The sequence below is a fragment of the Hemibagrus wyckioides genome, linkage group LG03, assembly GCF_019097595.1.
Source record: "Hemibagrus wyckioides isolate EC202008001 linkage group LG03, SWU_Hwy_1.0, whole genome shotgun sequence".
Classification (NCBI taxonomy): domain Eukaryota; kingdom Metazoa; phylum Chordata; class Actinopteri; order Siluriformes; family Bagridae; genus Hemibagrus; species Hemibagrus wyckioides.
In genome coordinates this window covers 2,932,646-2,957,468 of record NC_080712.1, presented here as the reverse complement: position 1 = coordinate 2,957,468, position 24,823 = coordinate 2,932,646, and the positions used below count along the sequence as shown (strand labels likewise).

Sequence of the window (24,823 nt, the reverse complement as noted above, 5' to 3'; positions counted from 1 at the left end):
TGAACGAATCAGTGAACGAATTTGAACTGAATCAAAAGAGTCAAGTACCTTAATAAATCACCACTGCTAGTGGCCTTGCACGGCTGTGTGCCTGACGTTAGCAATAGGCGTGGCTCAAACACCTGAACTTAGCATGCCATATGTTAATAATGTGATTTATTCATGAAGTTTATAGTCGTGACTCAAAGAAATAATGTTTAAAAGATGTAACTGTGTCTTAATTTACCAAACATACTGTTTAGTCTTACTTCATTAGTATATAATATGCTTAGCAGTCTTACAGTATATAATATAAAGCCAGTCTAATATAAGCCAGTCTTACAGTATATAATATAAACATTTTCACAGATAGATAGATAGATAGATAGATAGATAGATAGATAGATAGATAGATAGATAGATAGATAGATAGAAAGACAGATAGATAGATAGATAGATAGATAGATAGATAGATAGATAGATAGATAGATAGATAGATAGATAGATAGATAGATAGATAGATAGATAGATAGATAGATAGATAGATAGATAGATAGATAGATAGATAGAAAGACAGATAGATAGATAGATAGATAGATAGATAGATAGATAGATAGATAGATAGATAGATAGACAGACAGACAGACAGACAGACAGACAGACAGACAGACAGATAGATAGATAGATAGATAGATAGATAGATAGATAGATAGATAGAAAGACAGAGAGATAGATAGATAGATAGATAGATAGATAGATAGATAGATAGATAGATAGATAGATAGATAGATAGAGATACTAGATACTTTATTCATCCCAATGGGAAATGTATAAACACACAGCACAATAGTGGGGGAAATATATATAACTAGAGAATGAATAGAAATAATTAACAGAATAGTTTAAGGAAAGAGAAGTTGTTTTTTGTTTTTTTAGCTTTCCTATTTTCTGTGGAAAGTGGATAGATCTTTCATATTAAAACTCTAACTTGTTGATCTCATTTTTATATTGATGAATAATGTGTTTGTTAATAAGTCAGATTAGTCACAGAAGATCTACTGGTCAGAAATCAATTTAAACCTAACAAAGCCTTTAACACACAGCACAACAGAGCAGGGGTGGCTTTAAAGACTTGTGACGTCACTGTACCGGAAGTACGCGGTGTTCCAAAAAAAAGTCCTCCTCGCAGGCCCAATCAGACCACTCGGTTTGTTTGGATTGTGTGATGTGTCTGTATTTTTTTCCCCAAGTTCCCGTCTTTACGTTTCATTTCGCACTAAACTGCGACGTCGATCCGTAACACAGCCAATCGAGTGTGGACTCGCCGTGCAGCTCACTTCCGCACTGTTATTTCACCATAAACACGTCGATAAACACGGCTCTCGTGCTCTAATGGCTGATCCCCGTCTCGCGCATGTTCAGGACTCGGGACTCGGATTTAAGTGACATGATGGAAGAAAGACGGATCCTGTGATCGGGGTAAAAAATAAAAAAATAAACCAAAGGTCAGAGCAGGAGGCGGTGGACACTGCATTAGGTAACGCTGAACTAGTTTAACTAATACTAATGTCTTGACCTAATGTCTTATTTACACCTCCAGAAGGTTTATTACACACTATAATAAAAACTGAAGAGTGAAAGTCAGCTGGAGGAGCAGGGGGAAAAGTCTGCAGTGTTTAGAATAAAACCCTCAACTGCTTTTAACTACTAAATTAAGCTGGTTAGTAGATTATTATAGGAGTAATATTTGTTTCTTCTCCAAATGAAATGTGTGTGTGTGTGTGTGAGCATTATTGTTTATTTAAAAATGTTAGCAAGGCAACGTGTGTGTTAAGCAATAACCTGTAATAATCTATAATCTCGATCTATCTATCGATCTAATGTAAAATGATCGAGACAGATTATTTGGTGTATTTAGTGCTATAGGTTTTGTTGTTGTTTTATTTGTGTTTTTTTTTTAATTTAAAAAATGATCTTGTATAACACTTCTTATTTAAACTCCATAAAAGTTTTTTTCAAGTATAATCTGTTCCATTTTACAACTTATGAAAATCAGAGTTTGTTGTTTTTTAACATTTGTTAACATTTATTACTATATAAGTAGTGAGTAAAAATTCTAACATTCAAAGCAACATTTAAGATCCAATAATAATAATTGTAGTAATAGCAAGATGTGCAAGTAAACAAAAAACTAAACCACATGGTTTCTATATACAGTAATACCTCGCAGATCTGCATCTCACGATTCACAACTTCACTGATCCACAAAATTTTCATTGGAACCTAACTAATTTTAATCCGCAAATTTTTCACAGACCTGTGAAATCCTCGCAAAATCCTGCAAAAGTGTTTATGGCTAATTTCGTGGCAATTTATACATTTTAATGCTTCTTAATGCGAAATTATTAAGAAAAAAAATAGTTTATTAATTTAGTAATATAAATATAAAGTAAAATCAACAAAATATCAATATAAATAAAATATAAATGTTGTTTTAATGATATTGAACGTCGCCGATATCACGTACATACAGTACAGCCATTATGACGTGCTATTGGCTGGATAGGTTGGAAGTAGCCAATCACAGAGCATTAACAGTTTTACCTAGCTGCTGATTGGCTGGTAGCTACGATGCTTTGTATGCGTGATGTCGTGGTTCATCTCCCCGCACCTTGTACTTGGTTCAGCATATACGTATATTCCGTAAGTGTGAATAAGTGATTTTTTCTCTGTGAATTATAAGGGTAACATTTAGTATATATGTGCTTGTGTGGCATACCGAGTAGGCGATACTGTACTTTATTTTTACGTCAAACATTTATTTAATTTTTAAGGGTAATGTATTAAGCTAACTTTTAAATGAAGTGTTTTGGGAGCATGACTGGGGTATCAAAATAATCATTTGCGATGGGTCCTGAGGTATTACTGTAACACTAGGCTGCCATAAGTTTTGGGACACCCCTCCAAATCATTGAATTCAGGTGATGTGTCATTTTGGACAATTTAATGCTCCCAACTTTGTGGGAACAGTTTGTGGATGACCCCTTGACCTAACCCTAACCCTAACCCTGTTCCAACATGACTGCACACCAGTGACCAAAGCAGGGTCCATAAAGACATGGATGAGTGAGTTTGGTGTGGAGGAACTTGACTGACCTGCACAGAGTCCTGACCTCAACCCCACAGAACACCTTTGGGATGAATTAGAGCGGAGACTGTGAGACAGACCTTCTCGTCCAACATCAGTGCCTGACCTCACAAATGCGCTTCTAGAGGAATGGTCAAAAATTCCCATAAACACACTCCTAAACCTTGTGGAAAGCCTTCCCAGAAGAGTTGAAGCTGTTATAGCTGCAAAGGGCGGGACAACTCCATATTACATTCATGTGCATGGAAAGGCAGACATCCCAATGATTCAATGATTTGGCAAACCTTTGGCAATATAGTGTATAAAGTGTGATAGATTGATGATAAGATTCAAGATTATTGATAAGTGTGATGGATTATTCAGAGTTTTCTGTACAGCAGGGTGAAGATGCCGATCGACAGGCAGCGAATGCGTCCATGGCTCGAGGAGCAGATAAACAGCGGTAAAATTCAAGGCCTGATCTGGGTTAATAAGGTAAGAGAGAGAGACACAGAGAGAGAGACAGAGACGGGGTTGTTCGAAACTCAAAGTGACTGTTCTTTATTAACAGGAGGAAAAGATATTTCAGATCCCGTGGATACACGCCGCCCGGCATGGCTGGGATTTGGATAAAGACGCTCCGCTCTTTATGAACTGGGCCATTCACACAGGTAACAGCCCGGGGTTTTCATTTTGTACTATAGAGTGCTCATAATACCTTCTCTAGGGAAAAAATAGCTCTTTGTGTTGAAATGGTCATGAAATATTGATTAGATTCAGTTCTGATGCCATTTTGTTTGTGTATAAACATTTTCTTGATTATGTAGAACGTACAGATCCATGATGGACCAGGATTACTGAAGTGGACTGATGATATGAAGAAATGAAAAGATTTTAAACATTTAGGAAATGTTACCTTTGGAAAACTAAACAACACAAATGTTATACAAAGAGTATTTAAATACATGTTATGCTTAATATTATAGAAAATCTGATCAATCTTAAATAAATAGTAAAAAGACAAATAAATAATTGTTGTAAAGCCTGCAGTACAGTGTTTACTGAAAGTGCAGAATGAGATCCAGAGAAATGTTCTTTCAGCATCTGGCACAACTTCCTGGCACCTGGTGGTTTTTTAAAACACTTCTCTAGCCACATGCTTCAGAATCTCAAACTCTCTTGTGCACTGAAAGCAGGCATAGTCTGAGATCTGCCAAGCTGACCAACGGTGTGAGGGTAGAATAGTGTGTGACTCATGTCTTTGTCATGTACCCTTTCCTGTAGGAAAATACCATCCCGGAGTGGACAGACCTGACCCCAAGACATGGAAGGCGAACTTCCGCTGTGCCATGAACTCCTTGCCGGATATAGAGGAAGTAAAAGACAAAAGTATGAAAAGTGGAAGCAATGCGTTCAGGATGTATCGCATACTTTCTCCATCAGAAAGAGCAGCGAAGAAAGGTACTGCGTATACCCTTACAGTTTATTCACCCAGCTGAGGCTTTTATCTGAAGCTTTTATCCTTGTGAGGTAGAACTGATTCCAAGAATAAAGCTATTACTGCAGCCAAAAGCTTTTATTTCTGACAATGGAGGATTGTCTAGAACTTTCATTAGCCATGTGGAAGCAAGAGGCGTTTCCTGTTACAGCCAGTCACCATCAATTCCAGCAAGGATAAAAGCAGTTTGTAAAGTTCTGACTCCTGATTGGTTCCAATTTTTTAAAGCTCTGGCTGAATGGCTTTGGTTTTTACAGCTGTGGCTCGTGACTGGTTTCAGTCTTTCAGGTTCTGGCTCTTGATTGGTTTTAGTTGTCAAGGCCTAGGATCTGGATTGGTTCCAGTCTTTAAGGTTCTAACTCTTAATTGGTTCCAGTCTTTAAGGCTCTGGCTCTAGAATGGTTTCAGTCTTTAAGGCTCTGGCTCTAGAATGGTTTCAATCTTTAAGGCTCTGGATTGGTTCCAACAATGGCTCTGATGTTTGAATGGCTTCAGTTTGTAAGGCTCTGACTTTGGATTGTTTCCAGTCATTAAGTCTTTGACATTTGGTTAGTTTTGGCTTTTAAGGTGCAGCATCTGGATTGTTTCCCGTTTTAATGCTCTGAATCATGGTTGGTTTTTTATGGCTCTGGTTTGTGACTAGTTCCAGTCTTTAAGGATCTTGGCAAGGCTCTGGCTCTAGATTTTAAGGCTCTAGGTTTTAATCTTTAAGGCACTGGATTGGTTCCAGTTTTTACAGCCCTGATGCCTGACTGGTTTTAGTTTGTAAAGCTCTGACTTTGGATTGGTTTCCAGTCATTAAGGCTCTGACTCTTGATTGGTTTCCAGTCATTAAGGTTCTGACTCTTGATTGGTTTCCAGTCATTAAGGTTCTGACTCTTGATTGGTTTCCAGTCTTTAAGGGTTTTTACTCTGGATTGGGTTCCAGTCTTTAAGGCAGGAATATTATGGTTTTAAAAAAGTGTATCCATATTTTTCTATTCAGCAATGTGCTGAAGTCTTGCACCTTGCAAGGGCCTCTCTATTCTTCTATATTTTATGACTGCATAAATACTGGAATGTGGTTGCTAGACATGGATGACCTTGGGTCTTTGGTAGGGAGGGTTGGTCAGGAAGATAGAGGAATAGTACAAAGGAGTTGCAGAGATGAAGAGATGGTGAAGAGGTCGTATGTATTTGAAGCTTCAGTAAAATCCATCTCCAGCCTTGTGTTTTACGTCTGTCTGCATCTGGAGAAATCGAACAATCCGGAAAAGTCAGACCTTTTCAACAGATAAGTTAGAGGTAAGCTATAACCTGTCCACTTTTTGTCTTTCTGTGGAGCATTTCAAAGCTCTCAAGGCTTTTCCAAACATATCTGTGAAACATGAGAAACTTTACGGTAGACGTTATACTGCTATCACAATAAACATTAAGATTAACTGTACTTTGCCTGGAGGAGGAATTCTTGTTAATGCTGAGATGGCCTAGAGCCATTATTTGTTTCTGGGAATGATGAGTCTGGATATCTCTAATGTCTGATTACAGTATGTTGTAATGCTATAAAATCTGTGATTGTCTGAAAGACACTACTGTATGACTGGAGAAAATTTTGAAAAGTGTTTCATTGCTTTTGTCTGTGTAACTTCTGTCTGATGTTTTAAAATATTTAATAAGCTGTGAGTGAAGAAACTGAAAGATGAGACGTACTTGGGGGAATCATGGAATTTATGGCCGGGAGCAGAGAAGTTGATCTGCAGGATGAACTTGGTGAAGTGAGCTTAATCAGCTGGAACTGAGAAAGAACATGCTCAGAAATGTGGAATGTCCAGTCAAAATTCTTTGTGGCTTGGGTAGAGGATTGGGGGGGGGGCTGGATAAAAGATGAAATATTTACAGAGACATTGCCAAAAACAGACTCGGAAACAACAGAAAATTTTCTTCAAGTGGAAGCCATATAGTTGGAAAGGAATCTCAGACTCGCACAGGTAGTTTCAAATTTCTGTACATGCCCCGCCCCTACTCTGAACAAGAAATGCCCACTCAGAGAGAGAGAAAGCTGAAGCTGAACCACAAGTGCCCCTAGAGGCCGAACCGATAAACTGCAATGGATCAGATAAAATGAAAAGTTGACATAAATGACAAATTATTGCGAGACAGAGCAGTTTTACATTTTCCTGTAATTCTCCAAAAATAGATATGGGAAGAGGAGAAGTGACTCATCATCATTTTCATCAGCTGATGATAATAAATGTGATATATGAAGGTGTGATTATCTTTAACGCTATCATGATACAAAGAGTATACTGATCAAGAGCTCTGGACCGGTGAAGATAAGCAAAATCTAGTAGCAGCACTGCATTCTGGTTTCAAGGTATTAATGAACCTTATGCTATGCATAAAGTCAAAACTCACCAATGATCGCATGGATGACCGCAACCGGGGTCAGTGAGGCAAGCTTCTCTGAATGGATCTGGGCACAAACTCACTGAACTGGGACATGGTGGGAATTTTTTGGTGCTATGGTTAGTGCACTTGATACACCAATAACGGGATTTGGTGTCTCCAAAGAGAAGAGTGAGATCAGAAGTGACCAATGAGAAGGTAGTACATCAAATAGAAGCCCAAACTTCTACCTTTCTCACACAAAATGATTAAATTCCTCTGAGTGTACAGACACATCACATTAGAAACAAGTCCCTGAACCTTGGACTTCCAACCTGGTGTAGCCTTTCGTGTTGGCTGAGTGGTTGAGACTCCTTTGTCCAGTGTAGAGCTGTTAAAGCTGAGCTCACAGCCACAGTTCTCTTCAGACTGGTCCCACTGAACGCCACATTCCCATTCAGTAGAAGGTGGTTTTAAACATCTCATGCCACCCTGTGAGGTTTGGTGAATGTGGCTACTTGAGCAACCTCATAAAGGAACTCGATACCTAAATGGTGAAGTAGAAATACCAGAGTGTGGCCATCATTTAGGGTAATAGAGCAGTCTGTGTAGACTTATTCTTATTTTGCTATTGTTATTGATCTTGAGTCCAATACTGAAGATTAAAAGAGCCGGAATTAATCATTACAACATCAAATCTGCTTTTAATAAATAAGAACAAAGAGGAGCTGATATGCAATCATCATATCATTTCAGTTAGCTGAGTCAGCTAGCCAAACTTCCGCTTTTTCTTCTAACAAGAACCATCTGCAGCTCCTGGAATCAGCCCGCACAAAACAAGAGTGCCCATTTTCAGGCCATTTTTACTAGCTGATGTATTACCCAGAATGCAAATCTGCTTTTTGCATACAGGAAAGAGTCCGGTGTTGAGCGTTAACCCAACTTTAAGGTCCAGGATTAAAGCTTTTGGAAGTTTTGGGATAATAAAACCCGTGCTGTTGACTGAATTTTAGACAGTAGAGCAGCCGGTTCTGTAGCAGCACCTCCTTCATGTGGACTTGAAGCTTTCTGAAAGGAGAAGGTTTGTTAATTTTTTAAGAAAGTCTCCAGGGTGGGCGCTGTGTGACCTTGTCACACATTAGCCAAGTTGACATGCAAACTGCTAACGCTATAATGTTTGACCTTCCAAAACTCATTTCCATCACCTAGCAGTTTTGTGCTGAATTGTTGTGTACTGTATATTAAACTTTCCTGATATTTTTCCCCACTAGTTGCTAGATGCAGCTTACAAAAATATTAATGAAAAATAGATTGGATGTTTAGAGCATTACAGAAACACCGACCATTAAATAAAGACTTCACGTTATTTCCTAGAATTAAAGGGAAAGTTTGTGAAAGAAAAACTCCTCCTTTTTCTTACATTATTTCATTTACTGATGAACACAAATGATTGAAGCATTTCTAGCAAAAAAGAATAGAAAAAATTATTGAACACCCTCTGGTGATCCGGTGGTGTTTAGTACACAAGTGATTAGTACAGTTGACTAGCCAGCTAATGTTAACGATCTAGCTATATAGGCTAAATCTAAGAAGGAAGTACAAATACACACATGTCTGTTCCCTTTTGGTGTGTGTATTTTGGTGTCTCCATCACCGATTGGTGTTTCGAGAAACTGATCATATCATGGAATCGATCCGAAAAAGGGTTCAAGGTCACAGCAAGGTCAAATGTCTGAAGAAGTTTTTTTTTTTTTCTTCAGTAGCTTCCTTCCTGTTTGATGTATATTTTAAAGGGTGTGTAAGTTGGCAAGAATATGAAATTGATGGTATCAGGTTCGACGTATTGCTAATTAACAGCTAGTTAATTATAGCTAGCTGAGTAGCGTGATCATGTCTTTCCCTCCTGAGCGTCTGTGTATCAGTGATGATGAGTCTTGTGTGAGTCTAAAAATTACAAAACCTGACCAAATGATCATGAAGTTTGTGTTCTTAAACTTAAAAAATCATACAGACGACAGCTTCAGGTCTTCTCTCCTTTGTGTGTTTTTTAGCCAAGAAGAAAAAGATGGAGCGGGAAGCAAAAGCTAAAGTAAGCACACCTGAGTCTAGAATATTTATGAATATTAAGCAATGTGTGTTTTTTAAAATAATAGTCCTAAATCATGTATGTTGGGAATGTTCAGGGTCCGGTACCGAGACGGAAATCTAAGAACAGCGAGCAGGAGAAAGAGTCGCAGCCGAAAGAAGACACGCTGCCGGACAGCACGGTTTTATCCACAGGTGAGGGTCAGTGGTTTGTTTGTTTGATTGAGTTTGTTGCAGTATAAACAGAGATAGCGCTCAAAGCCTGACCGCTGGTCCACTGATGTTTCTCCTCGGCAGAACCGGATCAAAGCATGGAGCTCAGTTCTCCCAGTAAGCCGACCATAAGCTATCTCCCGGACGTCTGCGCTGTGGTGGAGGTCACCACTGAGAATGAGGAGTCAGCAGTCAGCTCCACCCAGATCCCCTACGACTTCCAGATCTCCCCCGTGTCCTGTTATGCTGGTACGTCCCGTTCCTACACGCCCACTCAAGGACATTTCCTGCTTCTCTACATGCTGGGGGCTTTCTAGCACGATGCAATATTTTTATTTTCTCACCAAAGTGTTAGTTTTTAGTTTATCTATCTATCTATCTATCTATCTATCTATCTATCTATCTATCTATCTATCTATCTGTTTTAGATCTAGAAATATTTTTACTGATAATTTTGAATTTTTATTTACAGATTCTTTTAGTTTTTGTTGCATTTTTATTTGTTTATTTATATATTTATTTATCTCTTTGTTAGTTTATTTTTGTTTTTAGATTTAGAGATATTTTTACTGATCATTTTAAAGTTTATTTACAAATTCTTTTCATTTTTGCTTTATTTATTTATTTATTTATTTATTTATGTTTATTTGTTTATTTGTTTTTAAGTTTAGATATATTTTTACTGATTACTTAAATTTTTATTTACAAATTCCTTTTGTTTTTGGTGTATTTATTTATTTATTCATCTGTTTATTTGTTTGTTTTTAAATTTAGAGATATATCCACTAATCATTTTCATTTTTATTTAGAGATTTTTGTCGTTTTAGTTGTGGGTTTTTTTTTTTTTTTTTTAAGAATTAGTTATGTTTTTAGTCTTGAGAGATTTTACTGCAAACCCTTGTTGGCAATCACAGACGTCAGACATTTCTTGTAGTTGGCCACCAGGTTTGCACACATCTCACATCTTCAAGGTTTTGTGGCTGACCCTTCAGCTCCCTCCACAGATTTTCTATGGGATTACGGTCTGGAGACTGGCTAGGCCACTACAGGACCTTAATGTGCTTCTTTTTGAACCACTCCTTTGTTGCCTTGGCCGTGTGTTTTGGGTCATTGTCAGGCTGGAATATCCATCCACGACCCATTTTCAATGCCCTGGCTGAAGGAAGGAGGTTCTCATCCAAGATTTAACGGTACATGGCCCCGCAGTTGTCCTGTCACCTGGCGATGGTGTACTTGGGGTCATAGGCAGCATTCCTCCTCCTCCAAACACGGCGAGTTGAGTTGATGCCAAAGAGCTGGATTTTGGTCTCATTTGACCACAACACTTTCACCCAGTTCTCCTCTGAATCATTCAGATGTTCACTGGCAAACTTCAGATGGTCCTGTACATGTGCTTTCTTTAGCAGGGGGACCTTGCGGACGCTACTGGATTTCAGTCTTTCACAGCGTAGTGTGTTACCAATTGTTTTCTTGGTGACTATGGTCCCAGCTGCCTTGAGATCATTGACAAAATCCTCCAGTGTAATTCTGGGCTGATTCCTCGCCATTCTCATGATCATTGAAACTCCATGAGGTGAGATCTTGCATGGAGCCCCAGACCGAGGAAGATCGACAGTCCTTTTGTGTTTCTTCCACCAAGCTGCTTGGTGATGGTCTTGTAGCTCATTCCAGCCTTGTGTAGGTCTACAATCTTGTCCCTGACATCCATGGACAGCTCTTTGGTCTTGTCCATGATGGAGAGTTTGGAATCTGATTGATTGCTTCCTTCTGTGGACAGGTGTCTTTCATACAGTTAAGGAGCTGAGATTAAGAGCACTCCCCGAGAGTGCTCCTACTGTAATCTCAGCTCCTTACCTGTATAAAAGACACCTGGGAGTCAGAAATCTTTCTGATTGATAGGTGATCAAATACTTATTTCACTCATTAAAATGCAAATCAATGTAGAACTTTTCTGAAATGCGTTTTTCTGGATTTTTTTGTTGTTATTCTGTCTCTCACTGTTCAAATACACCTACCATTAACATTACAGACTGATCATTTCTTTGTCAGTGGGCAAACGTACAAAATCAGCAGGGGATCAAATAATTTTTTCCCTCACTGTAGGTTTTATTTTTGAAGTTTTAGGTTTAGAGATATTTTTAGTTATACATTTTAGTTTGTATTTTTACTTAGATAAGTTTTTAGCTTCAGAGAACTTTGTGTCTTTTTTTGATTGTGTTTCAGACTGAATTACAAAATCTAAAGTAGGAAATGAGAACTGAGAAATTTTCTAAAGAACTGATGCAACATATAAAATTCCGGCGGATCTTCGTGTCAGCATCGATGCTAGCGCTGTCTGTTATCAACTGTAAGACTGAGGTTACGCCACACTGCTGCTGAGTGCTGCTCTGCACTCTGATTGGTCAGGAACTGGTGATTAGTTCTCTCTAACAGCAGCTCACACAGCGGTGCAGGTTTATATTAATACACTCACTCTGGTATGTTATCGTTTCCATAACAACAGCTCGTTCACGGGGACGTGTACTGCGGTCCATAAACGCATTAAAAAATCGTGTGTAATTGTCGATTCTGTGATGTTTTTTTTTTTTTTTGTAATGAGGCATTTTTGGAAGGAGTCTCCAGTGTCAGCAACGTACATTGATCAGCCATAACATTATGACCACCTATTTAATATTGTGTTGGTCTGCCAAAACAGCTCTGACCCGTCGAGGCATGGACTCTACCAGATCCCTGAAGGTGTGCTGTGGTATCTGGCACCAAGATGTTAGCAGCAGATCCTTCAAGTCCTCTAAGTTGTGAGGTGGAGCCTCAGCGGGTACTTACAGGACCTAAAGGATACTTTTGATAGATACTGACCACTGCAGACCAGGAACACCCCACAAGAGCTACAGTTTTGGAGATGCTCTGATCCAGTGGTCTAGCCATCACAATTTGACCCTTTTGGTCAAACTCAAAGCTCAAATCCTTACACTTGTCCATTTTTCCTGCTTCTAACACATCAGCTTTGAGGACAAAATGTTCACTTGCTGCCTAATATATCCCACCCACTAACAGGAGCCATGATGAGGAGCTACTCAGTCTTATTCACTTCACCTCTCAGTGGTCAGTAGGTTATACTTGGTTATGATCTGTGTACATGGACATATCAGGAGAGGAACAAATGGCCTGTAAAGTCATATGAAAGTTCTAGCCAGCCTGTTGTGGTAACGGTAACCACGTGGACTGAAAATAGGTTCCCTGAGCCTGTTGCACGTAAGAAGTGAAAAGAGAAGTGAGAAGTGCGTTGAAGGTCTTTTACATGTCACTGATTTGGAACAGTCTAATTACACAACATGCTGGAGGACCTGCTGTGTAGTTTGTTGTTCAATAGATACGGACAGAGTAATCTGAGACATTACTCAGTGATGTTACCATGAGTTATAAAGGCCAGAGCATCAGCTCTTCTTTTTATGATTCTCTCTCTCTGTGTTAAAATCACACGTCATCACACTTGATGCCATGCAGGAAGTAGCCTTGGCCTTCAGCCAGCACTTATCTGCAGTTTCACTCGTTACTGAGAAACTTTCCAGTGCGTGCAAGTCCTCCTTCAATCCATTTATTTATTTATTTATTTATTTATTTATTTATTTATTTATTTATTTATATATATATATATATATATATATATATATATAATTGTTAGATTTTAGTAATTTTTTTATTTTTATTTTACTTTGGTGATTTGTTTGTTTTTATTTTTTCGCAGTTTGCAGGTGCATTTTTAGGGGGTTTTTAAGTCTTTTTTGTTTGTAGTGTAAATGAAAGCAGTTAGCAGTAAACTGTAGGCTCTGAGGAAATGAAACTTTTCAGGAAGCTGCTCTGCTTACAAATAAAAAGAAATGAAATTGGTGGTATTTACCAGGAGAGTATTTAACCATATTTCAGGTTGATATGAAATGCCACCCTGGGTCTGACTCATTCTGCTTTCTTTCCTGTAACAGAGAGCGATGATGAGGAGGAGGAGGAGGAGGAGGAGGAGGAGAAGGAGGAGGATGAACACAGTGATGAAGATGTGGAGGTGTGTAAACCTTTACACTGCTGTCTCTCTGAATCCCAGTTCTACACCCAGTCCACCAGCAGGGACGCTTTTACTTCAGCATCTTTACTCTTTACTCAAACTCTTTACTTTAAACGCTTAAGCTCCAGAAACACCATGTTTTACTTCAAACCATTTTTTTTCTGCACAAGAAAAAGTGCATTAATTTTTTCAAAGGAATTTAGATTTTTCATATAATTTTTAAAAAAAAATTTACTTTTACTTTTTTACAAATACTTTGTTTTTTTTAGTTATTTTTAATTTTAGCATTTTTTTTTAAGATTTATGAAATATTTTTATTTTGATGTTTTTTGTTTGTTTAGAGTTATTTTTAATTTCTTGGTGCGTTTCTAAGGCTCAGGTACACTATATTGCCAAAAGTATTTGCTCACCCATCCAAATAATCAGAATCAGGTGTTCCAATCACTTCCATGGCCACAGGTGTATAAAATCAAGCACCTAGGCATGCAGACTGTTTTTACAAACATTTGTGAAAGAATGGGTCGCTCTCAGGAGCTCAGTGAATTCCAGCGTGGAACTGTGATAGGATTCCACCTGTGCAACAAATCCAGTCGTGAAATTTCCTCGCTCCTAAATATTCCACAGTCAACTGTCAGCTGTATTATAAGAACGTGGAAGTGTTTGGGAACGACAGCAACTCAGCCACGAAGTGGTAGGCCACGTAAACTGACGGAGCGGGGTCAGCGGATGCTGAGGCGCATAGTGCGAAGAGGTCGCCAACTTTCTGCAGAGTCAATCGCTACAGACCTCCAAACTTCATGTGGCCTTCAGATTAGCTCAAGAACAGTGCGCAGAGAGCTTCATGGAATGGGTTTCCATGGCCGAGCAGCTGCATCCATACATCACCAAGTGCAATGCAAAGCGTCGGATGCAGTGGTGTAAAGCACGCCGCCACTGGACTCTAGAGCAGTGGAGACGCGTTCTCTGGAGTGACGAATCGCGCTTCTCCATCTGGCAATCTGATGGACGAGTCTGGGTTTGGCGGTTGCCAGGAGAACGGTACTTGTCTGACTGCATTGTGCCAAGTGTAAAGTTTGGTGGAGGGGGGATTATGGTGTGGGGTTGTTTTTCAGGAGCTGGGCTTGGCCCCTTAGTTCCAGTGAAAGGAACTCTGAATGCTTCAGCATACCAAGACATTTTGGACAATTCCATGCTCCCAACTTTGTGGGAACAGTTTGGAGCTGGCCCCTTCCTCTTCCAACATGACTGTGCACCAGTGACCAAAGCAAGGTCCATAAAGACATGGATGACAGAGTCTGGTGTGGATGAACTTGACTGGCCTGCACAGAGTCCTGACCTCAACCCGATAGAACACCTTTGGGATGAATTAGAGAGGAGACTGAGAGCCAGGCCTTCTCGTCCAACATCAGTGCCTGACCTCACAAATGCGCTTCTGGAAGAATGGTCAAAAATTCCCATAAACACACTCCTAAACCTTGTGGACAGCCTTCCCAGAAGAGTTGAAGCTGTTATAGCTGCAAAGGGTGGACCGACGTCATATTGAACCCTATGGATTAGGAATGGGATGTCACTTAAGTTCATATGCGAGTCAAGGCAGGTGAGCGAATACTTTTGGCAATATAGTGTATATTTTTAGTCGGCCTTTTTTCCTTTTATCATTTTATTTATTTATTTATTTATTTATTTATTTATTCATCCATCCATCCATCCATCCATCCTTTTTTGAAAAAAAAATTTCTACGTTTAGATTTAGTTTACATTTTTTTAATTTGGAGATAATTTTAATATTAGCATGTTTTAGATTTAGAAATATTTTTATTTTGACCTTTTTTGTTTGTAATATTTATTTATGCTTTTTTAAAAATTGTTGGTTTTTTTTGTTTTTTTTACAATTTTTTTTTAATTTGGAGATATTTTTGATTTAGCATATTGTTTTAGATTTAGAAATATTTTTATCTTGCCCTTTTTTCTTTTTTTTTAGAGTTATTTTTAATTTCTTGGTGTGTTTTTAAGGCTCAGGTATATTTTTAGTCTGCCTTTTTTTCTTTTTAGTGTTTTTGGGTGAAATAATTTGTTTCATCAATTTACTTATTTATTTAATTATTTATTTATAGGTTTGCATTGCTTTTCTTGGATTTAGATGTTTAGGATTTTTATCTATTTTTAGTTTAGTTTTAGGGTCTGTTTTGAAGATTTTCTTATTATTTTTAAACTATTTTATAATAAAGATATTTGTAGTTCTGTTTTTAGTGTGTGTTTTTAGTGTAGCGAGATGTTGATGTGTTTTTCCTGAAGCCGTTTTAGTTTTTAGTTCAGTTGATGAGTGTGTAAGCAACTCTGCTCTAATGCTATGGTCAGTTTGGTGTTGTTTGTCCCTCTTCATTTCAGAGCTGCAAAGTGTGTCATTTGAAACCAGGCATTAAAAAACCAGAATTAAAAATAGCCCCACAGCAAGGCCTCGGACTTCCTGCTGCAATAAAAATGGAGCTCCATGTGTGTCTTCAGCGCTGTATTAAAGATGAATTTGTTGTACTGTCACACAACTGCTGGTGTTTATGTGAATTACAACATGTATATTATGTAATATCACGAAATAGTCGTGATTATTATTAAGTGTGTTCTCTCCGCTTGAACACACTCCTGAATTAGCTGGAAATGTTGAGAAAATGACAAATAATGAAACTCATTAGACAATTGGAATAAACAAATTGATGTGTTTTAAATAACAGATAAAAATGAAGATACTTCCTGGTGATGGTGATGTGCTCAGATTATTAGACATGACTATAAGTTTAAAGAAGTTATTTATAATCTGTGTTTTTGTTCTTTCTTCCTCACCTTTAGCCTCAGGACTTATCCATCAGTTCCAGACAATCTTGCTCCTCTGTGCTCAGGATCGCGCCCAGCTTTCTGGACAAGCAGCACTCGTTCATCTCGGACAAGACGAACTTTTGGGTGACGAGCTGCCGAGAGGATTCGCCCATGATCAGCTACGACATGGAGCCCTGGCGCCCGTTCCTTCCTGCTCTCACCATCGACCTCAGCACCAGCTCCACGTCTCGCGCCAGCGTCATCATGAAAGCCGTGGACCTTTCGTCCAAAAAGACGTAGGATGGAAATTCGCTGCTGAACAGCCGCTTCAATGCTTTGGTTTTTTTTTTTTCCACCTGCATTCGTAGAGAGGTGCAGTGAACTGGGATTTATTATATGTTTGTTTTCCCCACCTTATCCCTGGTGCTATGTTCAGCGTGTATGTGTTCTTTTATCTGAATGTAAGGCCATGCAAAGTTAAAAGCCGGTCCCGTCGCTGACCCACGACAGATGTGTTTATTATTCAGCAATAAAAAGGAAAGGTGTAGCTACAGAGTTAGCTAAGGTTAGCTGGCATTTCAGAAAGGTTTATTATTTTTTTTTAAGTGGGTGGCTGTGATCCCAAACAAGTTCATGCACCGCCTGTGATAGATAAATAATGAGTCAGGTTTAGATTTTAGCAGACGGTCAAAAACAAATCATTTTTTTTCCATCAAGTTGAATTAAATAGTAATCGCAAAAATTCATCTGATGAAACTGATCACTAACACTAAAGTGTTTTTGTTTTTAATCTGTTTAGACAGGAAAATTAGCTGAGAAGACACTTTTTCCTTATTTTTTTTTATCTTTATTTTCGAGCTGTTTAATTTTGCATGGCCTAAACCAAGACATACCTCAACTAACCAGTACATTTTTCAACAAAAAAATGTGTGGAATTACCTCAGAGACTGATCACGGTTCATTGCACTCACAGTAAAGTATTAATCAGAGGATCATGGATAGTACATCTGAAACAGGATTTTATTAAAACCAGCTTCGTTCATAGCAGCGCGTAGGGAAGGTACGGCCCATGGGTCCGCGCTGCTCGCGCTGTTAGGTTGTTGCACTAACGAAGAGATGACAGGAATTTGCTCAAAGCTGTCTGGAAAGATTGAGATGTAACTTGTGTGTGTGTTTAATGACGGTGTGAGCTGATGCTCTGAACACGCTCTGCTAAAACTATTCTAAACACCGTAACGGCTAGCATAGGGCAGCAATCGACATACACAGAGCCAAATGAAAGTGTCCTCGTCAATATCACACACACACACACACACACACGTACTTTGAGAGAAATCCTGGTATCGATGCGTATCGAGTAGTATCGATCAGTAGTAGCAAAGCTGTGCTTGTGTTTCTCAGGCAGCGGGAACGTGATTAACACACAAACATGGACTCGTACAGAAAAGTTGCATAACATATGCTAATGCCCAGGGGTACAGCTTCTGTAAACTTTCACTTTAAATGCAAATTAATGATGATAACAATAATAATAATAAAATAAAAAAGAGAATCTAATAGATTACACTACGCATATCTACACAGAGCAGCGTGAAAGCTCGTGTTAGGATCACGTGATGATCCGCTGCCATTGATTACTTCGCATTGTTTTAAAAGACCTGGCAACCTTGGTGCGGTTCAAATCGTACGAGAAACAGCACAAAATCACACACCGAGGCTTTTTCTCCACAATAAAACAGAATTTGGAAGGAATTGCGGAGGCTAATGATAAACGATCGCTCTTGTAAGCCCCGCCCACTCCTTACCATCTCACAGACTCCTGTTATCTGCCAAGAATAAACGATAAACTAAGAATTGTTTTCATTTATTATTTTTATTCATTAAGTTCAACAGGGTACGTTTGATTTAGCCGTCAACACACACGTGTTTAACATCAGTTAAATAGAATTAAAACAGAAGTCACTGAAACATAAATATCTTTACTTCCTGCCTGTAGGGGGCGATGTGAGAAGAATATCACATCATGATACTTGAATATATATTTTTATGATACATGATGAATAAATATATCTACTGCCAGCAATACAGTAGTGCTGCGTTAAAAAAGAAAGAAAAGTAGCTTTTATATCTACAAAAATAAATGAACTGGGAAAATGTTAATGAAAAAGATTCAGTGCAAAGTTTTACGATCATCTCAGCTGAGTTCAGTTTGCTATTTAAAAAAATGAAATAATATTAACAAATACATCTAATCACTCAGAAAGTTGGATAAAGAAAGAAGCAAGAAGTGTTTCCTCTGAGAAGAGAAACACCTCGAGGTGAGAAGAGCTGCAGTCGCGCCACGCTACGAGTAGACTTGTCATCTGCTAGCGTGAACGTCTGTATGGCTAAGAGTGAAACCTAGTATGCGAGACGTGCAGAAGATGTTCAGAGCTCTGCATCCATCTACCTTTCCTCACAAACGTTAGAAATGCTGATGACTTTATTAGCGGTTTTTATAGCTAAGTGCTCGGTGAAGCAGAAGTGTGATCGCTGGAGCTCTGGAGCTCATATCTAATACACAGTTTAGTGATTTTCCTACACACACACACACATTTGGCGTGAATCTGTTTGTAAGCACTAAGAAACACTAAAGTGTCACAGAAATGCTAAGTAGTCAAGTTTTCTGCGCCTCCAGTGATTCGGTTTGTACGTTAGGGTTTATAACTGAGGGTTCTTTGTAGATATTTGTACGATTTGGGTGAACAAAATAAAGCTGGTTTAAAAACCTATAGATGGTGTAGGATGTCAGACTCAGTTCCTCAGCAATCACAGCACTGCTCATGGGAATGGACGCACACACTCGCTTATAGCTAGCTAATCCATCTACTAGCATGCTTTTGGGAAACCAGAGAGAACCTGAAGAAAGCCCACATGGACATGTGGAGAACATACATGTGTGGCTCCATACACATAAGAACCCAAATTCAGGATCAAACCACAGCCCCGAGACATCATACCTGGATATCAGCCCCGCCCACTCCCTTGTTCTTGATTGTGCTTCTATTCATGAGGAAGTGATTACACCAGAGATGGCCTGATCCAGTGGATCATGCGTCATGTTCTCCAGCACTTCCCCAGTCACAGTTTTACTTCCTGATTGACGTGACAAACACCTCACCATACTTGAAAATATTATTTTTAAGATAAATGTTATTGATCAGGATTTGATCTATAGCTTTGCTACTCAACATTTGTGCTAAATCAGATGTTCATGATTTCCTCCACTCTCGCTGAAGAAAAACGATCCTAAAACATGATGCTACCACCACCAGGCTTCAACATGTCACATGGTTTTGAAAGATTGGATGGATTTATTGGTTTTGGGGTTTTTTTTGGAAACTATAGCAAGGATTTGATGATGTTAACGTTATTTCTGTCATAAGTCTTCATCCTAGCATGTAACCCTGAGATATGAAGAACTCTGGGAAATTGTCAGATGTATGGAGCAACAAGTTCTTATCAGAAATGGTTGCACATTTTGAATGTTGCTAGTGTCGACCATTTAAGATCAGTTTAATGTACATGTCTTTAATGTTCACTGTATGATCTGCTTCTTGGCTCATGATGGTTGTGTCCTTCTTCATGTTTTTCTCTGATCTTCACCTTATGTTTATGGACTAGAGTGTCCTTTCCAGTATAAAAGTCTTCAGTTTGGATTATAGAAAGCCCAGGTCAGCTTTAATGATACCCTGACTCATGGTCTCCTGATGCTTCAGTCATCTTCTGATGAAACTGCAGTATGCTGAAGATCATCCAGAAGAATTTCAGCACCAGCCTCACTCGCTGTCCAGATTTCTCCTCATCAATTTCAGAGGAACGTCCAGTTCTTCTGTGCCATATGTCCTCCTCTTGTTGAGGACCGTCTTTACGGTGTTCTCTGGTTGATCCAAAGCCGTGGAGCTCTGTGTTTCCAGGTGGACGTTGCCAAGAAGACCCTAGAGGAACATCCATCCATCTTCTATACCCACTTTATTCCTAATTAGGGTCATGGGGATCTGCTGGAACCTATCCCAGCACACATTGGGCGAAAGGCAGGGGTACACCCTGGACAGATCACCAGTCCATCACAGTCATAGAGGAACATCTAGGGGTTTATCAGTTGCTTAAACTGGTGCCAACTGAACACTAATTAATATTTAGCATGAGCTGGAATCTGGTTGAGTCTTAACACTGCCAATGATTAAAGGCTACATAAGCTTATGCAAGCTGGGGATTAGGTTTGTTTTATTCTAAAACCTTTCTGGTTGTTTGTTGTTGATTTTTTATATGTTGTAATTTCACAATAAAGGTACAAAAAGTTATTTTGTCATTTTTCTCCCCCACACATCAGAAAAAACCTGCCATTTCAATTTTATATATTCACTTGGAAAATAAACTACAAAAAATTAATTCATTTAAATGGAAACATCTAAATATTTCAGTAAAGTTTCAGGACAAAATGTTACCATCAGTGCAACAGCTCCCAAAGTCTATCATCACTATATCTCAGAAAAATGTCTTGTGACAATTTGTGTGTAACTAGTTAGCTTTAGAAGCTGTATTTAGCAATGACCAAAGAATCAAAAGAAATGCAGGACACGCCCACATTAGCCATCGCTATATATTTGTTAGCATGAACATACAGTGAGACACGATGTTTCAGCTTTCACTTCAATGTGTTTTTTTTTAACATGTAATGGTACCCTAAAAGGCATTTCATCAGGCGTTTCTCTTTGGGCACTTTACATTGTCTCAAATACAACCTACAGGGCACTTTACTGCACTTATCTACTTTCCAGTATTGTGGAGGTCACATGATTGAGTTTTATCTACTGTAGAGGCACTTTAGAGGACACGTTATCGCATCTTCACTAAATAATGTCACTAGGGTCACCCTAAAGGGCAATTTATCATATCTACCACAGGGGAATCCTAGTAGGCACATTAAAGCATTTTATCTATATATGGGTCAGCCTAAAGGGCACTTTACTGCATTTATCCACTGTTGAGGCAACATAGAGGGCAATTATTGCATTGACCCTAGTGAGGGTACTGTGGAGGTCACATGATTGAGTTTTACCTACAGTAAGGGCACCTTAGAGGACACATTATTGCATTTTCACAAAAATTTTAACTAAATAATTTCACAAGGATCACCCTAGAGGGCAATTTATCACATTTTATCTAAAATAGCTGAATCCTAGTGTGCACATTAATGTATTTTATCTATATATGGGTCAGCCTAGAGGGCACTTTACAGCATTTATGTACTGTTGAGGCACCATAGAGGGCAATTATTGCACTGACTCTTGTCAGGGTACTGTGGAGGTCACATGATTGAGTTTTATCTACAGTAGGGGCACCTTGGAGAACACTTTTTACATCTTCACTTCATAATTTCACTAAGGTCACCCTAAGGGGCAATTTATCATATTTTATCTACCATAAGTGAATCCTAGTGGGCACATTACTGTATTTATCTACTGCAGAGGCACCACAGAGAACATGTTATTGCATCTTCACTAAATAATTTCACTAGGGTCACCCTAGAGGGGACTTTATCATATTTTTATCTACCACAGAATATGGTAGAGCCCATGTGTCCTAGTGGGCACATTACTGCATTTTATCTGCGTATGGGGCAGCCTAGAGGGCACTTTACTGCATTTATGGACTGTAGAATCGCCTTAAATGACACTTTATTGCATTTCCACTTACATTTTAACTAGATAATTTCACTAGGGTCACCCTAGAGGGCAATTTATCACATTTTAGCTTCCATAGGGGAATCCTAGTGAGCATATTACTGTATTTTATCTACATCATGGCAGCCTAAAGGGCATGTTATCATATTTAACTTACTTTAGGGGCATTCTAAACAAGGCTTTACTACATTTAGTCTTTTATAGGGGCTCCCTGGAGGGCATTTTTTCCCTATCACACAGCAGGGGACTGAGTCAGCCAGGACCATTTATCTTTAAATTTAGTCAGTACAATTTTAAACTAGATTTTACAATTATACACAGAAACCCTAACCACGTCAATTGCTCTAAAAGCTACGAGGCACAATAACGGCGCATTTAAAAAGAAATTATTTTAAAAAATTTATTGTAGTGTCACAATGATTAAAAAAAAAACACACAGACAAAACAAAATAAAACAGCTCTTCCGTGCAGACGTGTTGGAAGTTCACTGAGCTTTACAGTGGTACAAAGTGTTAGTAGTGGTATTAGTTCATTAAAGATTAAAAAAACAGTGCAGGGAAAAGAAACTTGGCACTTCATCACTTCATTCAGGGTTTGCTAGTCAGCACTATCTTTTCAAAATTTACACCCATCTTTTCACGGTAAAGCATTTTCCCTCTCGACGGCTCCTACAGCAGGGCCGCGGTCAATGCCGTCGATTTAGGGATTAAAAAAGGTTAAAAACATCTAATAAACTACGTTAAAATAATTAAAAAAAAAAGGCATGAGTAAAGTGAATGAAGAGTGTGATCTCAGCTCAGTCGCTGTGTGTCTGCTCCTGAGACCGCATCTACGATGTGTAATGTGCAAAGTAAAGCTACTTGGATATGAGATAATATCCTGAAATGAGAGGACTTTTCACAGGATTTTAACATCACCACTGCACAAATACAGCAGGAACGCTTTACACCAAGCTTCACTAACCATTAGTTAACATTCTCAAACCATCATTAACATGGTTAAAGTAATCAACACTTGTGCTAAATGTTTGTTCAGATTGAAACTAAATATTAAATTCATGCTTTATTAATGTTTTTCCCACAACACCGTTCAATTCTCTGAAATTCCCTTTTATTAACTGGTGAGAGAGGACTGTTTCTAGTCGCTATAAGGTAAGTGACGACAGGAACGTCTTTCATGGACGTTCCACGGCGTTTTAAGTAGCTAGATACGGATAAAAATTATGACGTTCTTTGCGTCAATGAAAACTGTGCTGCTCTATATGACGAATAAAGCTGAAAGTTTCTTGTAACAGCACATCCTCAGAGTTTTAACAGTAACTCCGCACCACATCACACACACATTGATTAATTTCCCAGAACAGTGGATTATTTCTTGAATATTTCATCATTAACTCCAGATAAATCCACTTCAAGGGAATAAATGATAAAGTGGGATTAAACATCAGATCTGCACTAATTAGCTCAATAATTCATGGAAAAAAATCTTACTGTGTTTAACACAAGAGTTAAAGACTTTAATAGTGTATTATTGGTCACACTGATGATTTGTTAACTAATGTAACGAAGGGAATCTTATCGTAAAGCGTTACCTGTAGAGCTTCATCTCATTTCTGTATTTTGTGATTGAGTGAAGACTTAAAATTAAAGAAGTCTCAAATTTAGAAAGAGAGAGAGAGAGAGTGCGAGTGTGTGTGTGTGTGTGTGTGTGTGTGAGAGAGAGAGAGTGTGTATCACTATTTCTCAAAGTACGGCAGGTAAAAGAACTTGAATCCCCGTCTCCCTCTAACAGCGCAGCTTATGTAGATCACATGGTAAACTGTGAAGGAAGAAAAAATAGAATTAAACAAATCAAAGCATTCAGATTCTGATTTCTGCACTAATTTTATCTTAAAAGTATAACATTCAAAATCATCCAATCACCAGCCAGTATTTTAATCGGGTTACACCACGGTGCTGTTGAATTCTGGGTTGCGATTGGTCGGAAGGTGTGGATTCAATTATCTGTAGCATTATCGTTTCTATAGTAACGACTCATGCACAGGGACTTGACACCTAACATGATGTGTTATTGTTGATCTGACAGGAGATATTTATTTAATATTTATGGAAGGAGTCTCCAGTGTCAGAGGTAAAGCTGAAGGGTTCACACTTCTCCCTGACAAACTCCCTAAACCCTAGAGTTCCTCCTTACCCTAGGGTGTACTTGACAACAGGAACAGGCTTGTAAATTAAATGTAACTATAAATGGATAAAACATGCAACATGGCATTCTTAACTTAACTCTAAATAAAAACTCTATGAGAAAAGACTAGACATTATTAAGAGAAGGTAACATGCTGCTTTCTCAGATCTAACCCTCTTTAACAGCCTGGCTGCAGATAACGAACAGGCCACGCCTTTTTCTTTCCACGTTATCATCTTTAACAGTGTAACATCAGAGATATACAGCAGACACGGAATATCTCATATCACTAAATCTTTTGTACCTTAAAGCTGACTTTTGATGACAAAGCTGACTAAAGCTTGACTTATTTATGGTTTCTTTTTTAATATTTAATAATAGGCACAAAAAACCATACCCCCAGGAATGAAGAGCAGAAATCCAGAGACAAAGAAAATGGCACTTGAGACCTCTGTTAGGAAATAGAGCCCAAATGTGTTTACCAACTCGTGCAACACAAACACACACCACCATTCAGCTATATAAAGATGTGTTAAGTATGTGTGCAGTTGTGTTCTTTGTGTTTAGACACAACATTTGTAGCATGATAGAGTGAGTTCTGCTTCTACATCTCACCTGCTTGTGGGTTTAACTCAAGAACAATGCCTGTAAAAATCAGAGCTGAGAGAGAGCGAGAGAGAGAGCGAGAGAGAGAGCGAGAGAGAGAGAGAATCATTCAGTAAAATTCTCTCTAAATGCCAGAATTCATGACCAGGTTACAAATTAAACAAAGTGTTAAT

The 24,823-nt window shown here is 38.5% G+C and overlaps 2 protein-coding genes across 8 annotated transcripts in view; one reads left to right on the top strand and one right to left on the bottom strand.

Moving 5' to 3' along the window:
- Positions 1 to 1,179: 1,179 nt before the first annotated feature.
- On the top strand, positions 1,180 to 20,477 carry irf2a (interferon regulatory factor 2a). 4 transcript variants are annotated; one of them, XM_058380072.1, is made up of 9 exons: positions 1,180 to 1,458; positions 3,505 to 3,601; positions 3,678 to 3,777; positions 4,391 to 4,567; positions 9,020 to 9,057; positions 9,152 to 9,254; positions 9,351 to 9,515; positions 13,247 to 13,323; positions 16,168 to 20,477. In XM_058380072.1, the coding sequence occupies exons 2-9, from the start codon at positions 3,515 to 3,517 to the stop codon at positions 16,432 to 16,434; spliced, it is 1,014 nt and encodes a 337-aa protein (XP_058236055.1). In that variant the 5' UTR covers positions 1,180 to 1,458; positions 3,505 to 3,514; the 3' UTR covers positions 16,435 to 20,477. The 4 variants fall into 4 exon arrangements, with proteins under 4 accessions (XP_058236055.1, XP_058236048.1, XP_058236043.1 ...); XM_058380065.1 differs by having other exon boundaries at positions 1,181 to 1,516; positions 3,508 to 3,601; XM_058380060.1 differs by having other exon boundaries at positions 1,182 to 1,516.
- A 1,769-nt stretch (positions 20,478 to 22,246) lies between these two features.
- The window catches only part of tmem134 (transmembrane protein 134), a 9,556-nt gene continuing 6,979 nt past the window's right edge, over positions 22,247 to 24,823 (bottom strand). For 3 of the 4 annotated variants that reach the window (XM_058380109.1, XM_058380100.1, XM_058380091.1), the window contains exons 6-8: positions 24,660 to 24,704; positions 24,442 to 24,495; positions 22,247 to 23,678 (exon numbers count right to left, since the gene is read on the bottom strand). In XM_058380109.1, the coding sequence (XP_058236092.1) occupies positions 23,596 to 23,678; positions 24,442 to 24,495; positions 24,660 to 24,704 (182 nt within the window). In that variant the 3' untranslated portion in view covers positions 22,247 to 23,595. The remainder of the gene's footprint in view (positions 23,679 to 24,441; positions 24,496 to 24,659; positions 24,705 to 24,823) is intronic. The other variant, XM_058380116.1, reaches the window with a different exon arrangement.

Bases quoted from the DNA above. Each gene is read 5' to 3' on its own strand.
- irf2a (XM_058380072.1), top strand. From the start codon at position 3,515: ATGCCGATCGACAGGCAGCGAATGCGTCCATGGCTCGAGGAGCAGATA. The intron at 3,778-4,390 runs GTAACAGCCCGG...CCTTTCCTGTAG, and splicing joins GAACTGGGCCATTCACACAG to GAAAATACCATCCCGGAGTG. The intron at 9,058-9,151 runs GTAAGCACACCT...GGGAATGTTCAG, and splicing joins AGCGGGAAGCAAAAGCTAAA to GGTCCGGTACCGAGACGGAA.